Source organism: Trichosurus vulpecula, chromosome 3 (genome assembly GCF_011100635.1).
Source record: "Trichosurus vulpecula isolate mTriVul1 chromosome 3, mTriVul1.pri, whole genome shotgun sequence".
Lineage (NCBI taxonomy): Eukaryota > Metazoa > Chordata > Mammalia > Diprotodontia > Phalangeridae > Trichosurus > Trichosurus vulpecula.
In genome coordinates this window covers 93,180,601-93,189,422 of record NC_050575.1, presented here as the reverse complement: position 1 = coordinate 93,189,422, position 8,822 = coordinate 93,180,601, and the positions used below count along the sequence as shown (strand labels likewise).

The window sequence follows — 8,822 nt, the reverse complement described above, 5'->3', positions numbered from 1 at the left end:
GTATATCTTTATGCATACATATCTACATAGATATGTATGTGTATATATGTGCACATGTACATATATTTACATGTATATTATATATGTGTATATATTATATCTGTGCTTAGTTGTAGACTTTGAGGGAAGGTAGGGAAGAAAGAACAAAGTAAAAAGTACACAGCAGAGAGCAGAAGAAAGCAAAGGTGGACAGCTCTCAACACAATGCATAGTATTTATTATATAGACTTTCTTAAAATGGAAATCTATTGCTGTATATTTTAAATTCTCTCTCATGTTCTGCTGTGCACATGGCAATTCTTTTCCCCCTTATTTCATATTATTTATTTTTAATATTTAATTTGTTTCTTTTTTTCTTATTTTGTATTTTAGTTTAAAATAAAAAAAATTACAAATTTAAAAAAAAAGTTTGTGTTGGGCTGAACATCAGGAAATCTATTCTGCCACTATCTTACTCTAGGACCTGGAAAAATTACTGTTCCCCTTGGTCCTCAGTTTCTCTATCTGTAAAATTAAGGTTTGAATTATGTGTTCTATAATGTCCTTCCCAGTAGCAGTCAACAAGTCTCACCACACAAACATGGTGACTGTTTCTGAATTCAAGAACAATCATATAGTGTCATTTTAAATTGGCTTACCAAGGAGAATTATGGCGGTTAAGTGGACTATTTAACAGCTCTTCAGCAATTTGGGATGACTAAATACAAGGAAGAAACTATCTTTTTCTACACCCCCCACATCATTCTATGATAGCAATGTACAAAATTTAATGCTAATCATGATGACCCAGCATTATTGATAAGAATATACTACTTACAAAGGCAGAAGAAGATGTAATATAGATGAGAAATATTTCCCTTCCAGGTGGCTTAAACACAAAAACTGGCCCATGAAGGGATAGCCTTTAGTTTTATTTCAAATATTCAAATGGGAATACTGTTGATACTTCTGTGTGTTATAGTATGCTAGGTGAATTGCAGTGAATTTTGAGACCCCAATGTATTCTGCACCAGAGAATTTACCCTTATTGTGACTCAAATGGCCAGAAATATGACAAGTGTGCCTTCTAGCAAAGCACTGGTGTAAAGAATTGATGTCTGTCTCCCCTCCCCCCACCTGCCCAGCTGCTGCCCAAGCTTCTGTATCATGGCATCAAGACCAATGGAGACCAAACTCATGATAATCTGTCTCAAAACTCTTCTCATTGTCTACTCCTTTATTTTCTGGGTTTTTGGTGTTATTCACCTGGCATCTGGAGTCTGGGGCAAGCTTACTTTGGACACATACATTTCTCTTATTGCTGAGAACTCCACCAATGCCCTCTATGTGCTCATTGGCACTGGCACCATCATTGTGATCTTTGGCTTATTTGGATGCTTTACCACATGTCATGGAAGCCCATGGATGTTAAAATTGTACGTCATGTTCTTGTCTCTGGTCTTCTTGGCTGAGATGGTGACTAGCATATTGCATTTTGTTTTTTACCATGAGATCAAGGACACCTTCCATAGGACATATACTGAAGGCATGCAGAATTACAATGGGAATGATAAGAGAAGCTGTGCGGTGGATGATGTGCAGGAGAATCTGAGCTGCTGTGATGTTCAGAATTATACTAACTGGAATACCAGCCCATACTTTATGAAACATGGGATCCCTCCCAGCTGCTGCAGGAATGGCAGCTATTGTAAGCCCCAGGATCTGCTCAACATCACTGTGGCTACCGCTAAAGTCAATCAAAAGGATTGTTTGTCTTGGTTTATCACTGCCAATCAACATGAGATGGTGTAATCAAAAAGTCTTTCAGGGATGTTGGGGAAATAAGAAATCTGTTTCCAAACTGGGAGCCGCAACAATCTATGAAGAGTTTCAAGGAATGTTACAGCATACTGCGCACACACACACACACACACACACACACACACACACATGCTTTTCAGTGCATGCATGTGCAACTGAACACCAACAGACACAAAGTCTCAGCTCCACTTGTCCAATTGTTCCATGCCTAGAGTTCCATTCTATGAAGTACTATTGTGCCACAGAGAGTAGCCCAAATTGTTCTGCATCTAGTACGGTACAACACTCCATATTCAAAGGCTCTGTATAAGATGGTATTGTTGGCATGCCTCTGACCATACTATAGCTGCATTGGGACTTAAAGGTTGTCTATTGACACCATTCATCAGACTTTGCATGAAGTGGTGGAGGGGCTTAGTCTTTCACCAAGGTTAATAAATATTGCACATATTCATCTAACAAGTATATGAAATATATCTCTCCTTTTGTTTTAATCTTCTTTGGTTTTGTTTTATTTACTGTTTCACTAAGGACTTTTCCTCCTCTTTCTCAAACTATCCTGATCCTAGAAAAAAAAACAGTAATTAACCATGAAGATATTCAGAGGGAAATTTCTGAAAATGTCATACTCGAAGGAAATTGTTTTTCTTGATTTTAGACATCTTTGATTATTATTCTGTTATATGCCTAGTATGTACATGGATTATATTGAATTTTTGCTTCTGACGTTGAGCCTGTGTAGTACTATTACAAATCTGTGTAGCTTTTCACTATAAAGGCCATAATGTCACCTCTTTTTTCCCCTAAAGATAATATAAATTAATCCTTATTGTGCTGTACTTTGACTTTTTTCTTTCTACAGTTATATTTCTTTCATGCATTGATTTTATAGTCATCAAGAATTTCATCAAATTGATTAAAAATGAGTATATGGGGAGGAGCAAAAAATTCAAAACCTTTAAAAATAGAAATTTTTAAATAATGCCTCTTTCTAGCATGCCAAGAATGCATTGACATTGTCAGCATTTGCAATAAATGTGTTAATAAATAGAGCCATTATGAGTTAAAAAAAAAAGAATCAATTTGTGTCTCCCCATATGTAAAAATGTGGGAGGTTAGACTAAACTACTCAAAAGTTGCTTCAAGTCTCACATTCTGTGTTTTGTGTTCTAAGGCACCCCCACAGCTCTGACATCCCATGTTCCACGTTCTAGAGTCCCACGCAGTCAAAAACAAAAAACAAAAAAACGAAAAAAAACTACAAGTTTTCTGTGGTTTGTTCAAGAGCTCCTATAGGGTCAACTTTATTATAATGCTGCCATCTAGTGTGCAAAACGTAGGTTTACAGATGCCTAAAACTGGCCATAGAAACTCATACTACTGGCGAATGTTAGCTCTAGGAGGAACCTCAAAGATTATCTGTTTCTGTGTTCTCATTTTATAAATGGAGAAAATGATAGCATAGTGAAAATAAGTAACTGAAAGGATATCACATAGCTAGCAAATTGAAAAGTCCAGAATTCACACCAGTGTCCTAAATCCAAATCAACTGTTCTTTCTAAAATGTCATATATCTTACTCATGTCAAATAATGAATTATTTGGACAATTCAAACCACAATACTCATTTCAGGGAAACTTCTTTAAAACAATCAAAATAAAGGTTTCCTTGAACATAATTATAAAGTACCTGACTAGTTCCATAGGCTGGCATAAACTCAGCCAACAAGTAGAAAGCTTTAGACTTGGGTATTGCTTGATGCAGCTAGCTAGACTACATGGGCTAATGGTTATCTCAACAGTCAACCCTGTTTCTATGGCTGAGGGGTAAATGCTTATAGTCTTATGCCGAAAACCCTGGAGTAGGACTTTGGGAGACCTGGCTTCTCCTAGGTCTTGGTCTGACTCTTACACGCTGTGTGATCTTCATCCAATTTCTTCACCTCTTGGGACAAATCACTTCTCATCTATGAAATCAGATGGCTTAACTAGATGAGCTTTTAGGTCACTTCCAGTTCTGCCTTTATATGTCTGTAATATCTGTGTGTGCCTGTCTTTCACAGGGAAAGTAGCAGAAAGGTGACATTAAAATATCAGAGAAAATGCTGAAACTTGACTAGCGTTGTGTGCAGATCACCCTCCAGGCTCTACTCCTCCATTTTCCTGATCTGTTTCTTTATTTCTCTTCTACATTTACTTTTCTTCAAGGAGTTACACTATAGATACACATCTGCTGCCCATAGACCTGTGGAAGGGGTACAGCCTAAACTAATAGACATTTATGTCCTCTGACATGTTCTCTGTGAATAAAAAAATTCCACAGAAGCCAAGGTCTTGTTTTATTTTCAGTATGACTTCAATTCATAGAGGGAAATGCAGTATAGCAAAAGGAGTCCTGAGATGGGCATCAGATGACCTAGATTCACATCCCAACTCTGCCACTGACCAGCTATAGGACCTGGTGCAGGTTGGTTTCTCTTTTTGAACCTCATTTTCTCTATCAGTACTATTTAATATCAGTATGGTTAAAGAGCTGATTTGTGAGCCTTTAGAAAGGAAAGTAGTCATCACTCCAAATCAATGTGAATTCATCAACAGTAAGTCATTCCAGACTAACTCCATTTCTTTTTTTAACAGGACTATTGCATAATAAATCAGGGAATGTGATAGACAAAATATTTATTTCTCTAGGGAAGTAGACAAAATCTCTAGTGATGTCTTTGTTGACAGAAGGAGTGGCATAAGCTGCATGAGAGAATGGAGAGGACAACTAAGAACTGGGTGAAGGCGTGGGCCAAAAGAGTAGAATTTTTAAAAATGGCAATGTGTTTGGAACATTCTTGTCAAACATCTCAGGTCACCAGAAGTGTGCTATTTTGCATTTATTTTCAATGACTTCAATGAAGGCAGATGTGTTATGTCCACTTATTAATAGTAGCTAACAAAAAGGAAGAAAAGATAGCTAACACAGAGTAACAGAATCATAAAGTTAAAAAAAAAACAAACCTTGAGGATTTAAACCAGGAGAGGAATTAGAAAGGAATATAAGACCTTGTACTAGTATTCAAAAATTAATTTTCATTTTGAATCCTCTCTTATGTTCTGCTCTGCACATGGCAATGATTTTTTCTTTTCTTATTTTGTATTTGAGTTTTAGTATTTAAGTTCATAATGTTTCTTTTTTCCTTTCTTATTCTGTATTTAATTTTAAAAAAATGATTAAAAATCAATTGTAAACGTATAGGGCAAATTCATAGTACAGGTGGGGGAATATGGGTTTGGAATATCAAATGTATGGACTTGGTTGACATATTAATTAGCTTTGCTAAATTGATCCCTCCATTCTTCTTCACTTCATTTTTAAACTTTTTTTTTTTTAAATGAGAGAGGTATCTCCAGGTAGGGAAGAATAAGTGATATACTTGAAAGCAAAAGATCTATTAAAAAGTTATCAATAAAAACTTTTAAAAATAGGGTAAGAAAAATGAGAATAGACCATAATTAATGGGGAGGAGTGTTAATGAACAGCAAAATAAGTCTGAGTTAAAAATAATTTGGCAGCCAAAAAGACTTGATTTGGTCTTATACTGCATTAAGATTGGCATGGTAAACAATCAATAAGCATTCTTTAACCACCACTAGTCACTGTGCTATGTGATAGATTTTTTTTAAAAAAATGAGATATTCCCTGCCCTCAGGGAGCTTGAATTCTATGAAGGGAGTCAATTTATATACATACAAGTATATGAACATATAGAAATATATATATGGGGGCAGAGCCAATATGGCTGCCTGAAAACAGTGTCTTACCAGAGCTCTCTTACAAGTTCTGTCAGAATCCTCTAAAAAAGTGAATCTGAGAAGATTTGAGAGAGTTAGAAGCCACTAGCAGACTGAGTGGGGCAAATTTCCAAGCCAGGAGAGTCCGCAAGATGGACAGGACAGATCTGTAGACTGGGAGAACACCAGACATGCGGAGCTGCACTGGAATATACCAAAGCGGGAAGCAGCTGTGGAAACTAGCCAGCAATCCAGGATGGGAGAAAGCTGGGCATCTGAAAACAGCAGAGATTCCCAGGCCTCCCAACACAGGATGGGAGTCTGTCAAAATGGCAGGATGCAGCAGCGCAGTGCCTGCAGCTGCAAGAGATCTTCTCCTGAGGCTTGCAGCCCAAAGGTTTGAAACTTGCCTTCTTGAGCTTCCAGGAGACATAATGGCCAGGTAAATTGCTCTCATCCCTCCCTTCTTGGCCCAGAAAAAATACCCTCGGAAAAACCCTGGAATAGAGGAGACAGAAGTGGGTCTTCAGTAGTCAAACAGTGGGAATTCCTGAGTCCCAGAAGGGTGGAGCCAGCAAGGGTCAACACCAGGAACCCAGACATGACTTTGTACAGCCAGGGGAAGTGGCAGACACCTGCACAGACAATGACTGTGGCCACTGCAAAGCCAGAAAAAAGCTAACCAAAAAGAAGAAGAACACAAAAAACTGAGGACAATTGATTCTTTTTGTGGAGACAGGGAAGATCACAATACCAATTCGGAAGAGGACAGCATTGACATTATACCCACATCTGATACCTCGAAAGGGAATGTGAACTAGTGTCAAGCCCAAAAAGCATTCCCAGGAGAGCTAAAGGAGGATTTTAAAAACCAAATTAGGGAGGTAAAAGAAAAAATGGAAAAAAAACTGACAAGATCAAGTCTTTAAAAAGTAAAGTTGGTGAAATGGCTATGGAAATTCAGAATCTAAATAGAGAAAATGACACTTGGAAAGGCAAAATCAACCAATTGGATAAGGAGCCTCAAAAGCAAAATGAAGACAGCAATTCATTAAAAATTAGAATTGAGCAAGTGGAAGCTAATGACTCTATGAGGCATCAAGAAGTAGTAAAACAAAATGTAAAGAATGAAGAAATAGAAAAAAAAAAATGTGAAATATCTGATTGGCAAAACAACTGACCTGGAAAATAGATCCAGGAGAGACAATTTAAGAATTATTGGTCTACCACCATTGGCCTACCACCAATGGTCTACCATTGGAAAGCCACGATGAAAAAAAAAGAGCCTGGACAGTATCTTCAAAGAAATTATCAAAGATAACTGCCATGAGGTCCTAGAACCAGAGGGTAAAATAGTCATTGAAAGAATCCACCTATCACCCCCTGGAAGAGATCCCAAATAGAAAACTCCAAGAACCATTACAGCCAAATTTCAGAATTATCAAGTCAAGGAGAAAATATGGCAAGCAGCCAAAAAGAAACAATTCAAATATTGTGGAACTACAGTCAGGAACACACAGAATCTTTCAGCTTCTACATTAAATGACAGGAAAAATTAGAATATGATATTCCAAAGGGCAAAGGAGCTTGGACTACAATCAAGTATCAACTACCCAGAAAAATTTAGCATAATTTTTCAGGCAAGGAGGTGGACATTCAATGAAATAAGGGAATTCCAGACCTTCCTGATGAAAAGGCCAGAACTCAATGGAAAATTTGATTTTCAAATATAAAAATCAAGAAAGACATGAAAAGGTAAACAGGGGGAAAAACCCTGCAGAAACCTTGTTAATCAATAATGGCAAATTTTTTACATCCTTATTTAGGATTATATTGTTTTATATATGATATATATATATATATACATATATATATATATATACACACACATATATATACACATATGTGTGTGTGTGTGTGAATCTTGACAATTGAAAGGGATACACAAGGACTGTGGGTGTCAGTATAAAAAACTGTTATAATGATAAAAAACATAATTAAAGGGAAGTAAAGGGAGTGTTTTGGGAGAAGATGTAAGGAGGTAGTAGAAAAAGGGTGAATTACATCACATGAAGAGGCACAAAAGCATATTATAGTAGAGGGAAAGAAGGGAGAGATAAGAGTAATATATGAGTTTACTCTCATTGGATTTGGTTCAATAAGAGAATAAAATACTCTGATAAGTATAGAAATCAAACTTGTCCTACAGGCAGTAGGAGGGGAAAGTGGAAAGAAAAGGGAGGGGGTGTCAGAAGGGAGAGAAGAAGTAGCAAGAGGAAAAGAGTAAGATAAGGTAGGGAAATCAAGAGGGAGGGTAAATTGAGGAAGGTGGTGGTCAAAAGCAAAACTCTTTTGAGGAGTGGAAGGTGGGAGAAATAAAAGCATAAATGGGGTGGGGGAACAGGGTGGAGAAAAAGACACAGCTTGTAATCATGACTGTGAAAGTGAATGGGATGAACTCTCCCATAAAACAGAGGCAGATAGCAGAATGGATTAAAAACTATAATCCTACAATATGTTGTTTACAAGGAACACATTTGAAACAGGGGGATACACACAGGGTAAAAGTAAAAGGATGAAGTAGAATATATTGTGTTTCAGCTAAAGTAAAAAAAAAAGTAGGAGTAGCAATCCTAATCTCAGACAAAGTAAAAGCAAAGATAGTTCTAATTAAAAGAGATAAGGAAGGACATGATATCCTGCTAAAAGGCACCATAGACAATGAAGCAATATCATTATTTAACATATATGCACCAAGTGATATAGCATGCAAATTCTTAGAGGAGAAGTGAAGGGAGTTACATGAAGAAACAGACAGCAAAACCATACTAGTGGGGCACCTCAACCTCCCTGTCTCTGAACTTGATAAATCTAACCTCAAAATAAACAAGAAAGAAGTTAAGGAGGTAAGTCAAATTTTGGAAAAGGCAGATATGACAGACCTCTGGAGAAAACTGAATGGGAATAAAAAGGAATATACTTTATTCTCCATGATACATGGCACATACTCAAAAATTGACTAGGTAATAGGACATAAAAACCCCACAATCCAGTGCAGAAAGGCAGAAATAGTCAATGCATCCTTCTCAGATCATGACACAATAACAATTATTTGTAATAAATGACCATGGAAAGAGAAACTAAAAATTAAATGGAAACTAAATAATCCAATCCTAAAGAATGAGTGGGCCAAAGAACAAATCATAGAGACAATTAATAACTTCATTCAAGAGAAAGACAACA

General features: G+C 36.8%; 1 protein-coding gene across 1 annotated transcript; it reads left to right on the top strand.

Moving 5' to 3' along the window:
• The first annotated feature begins 1,146 nt into the window (after window positions 1–1,146).
• Window positions 1,147–1,791, top strand: LOC118840730 (tetraspanin-7-like). The gene has a single exon (XM_036748076.1). It carries the CDS (start codon window positions 1,147–1,149, stop codon window positions 1,789–1,791), a length of 645 nt encoding a protein of 214 aa, XP_036603971.1.
• Window positions 1,792–8,822: the final 7,031 nt, after the last annotated feature.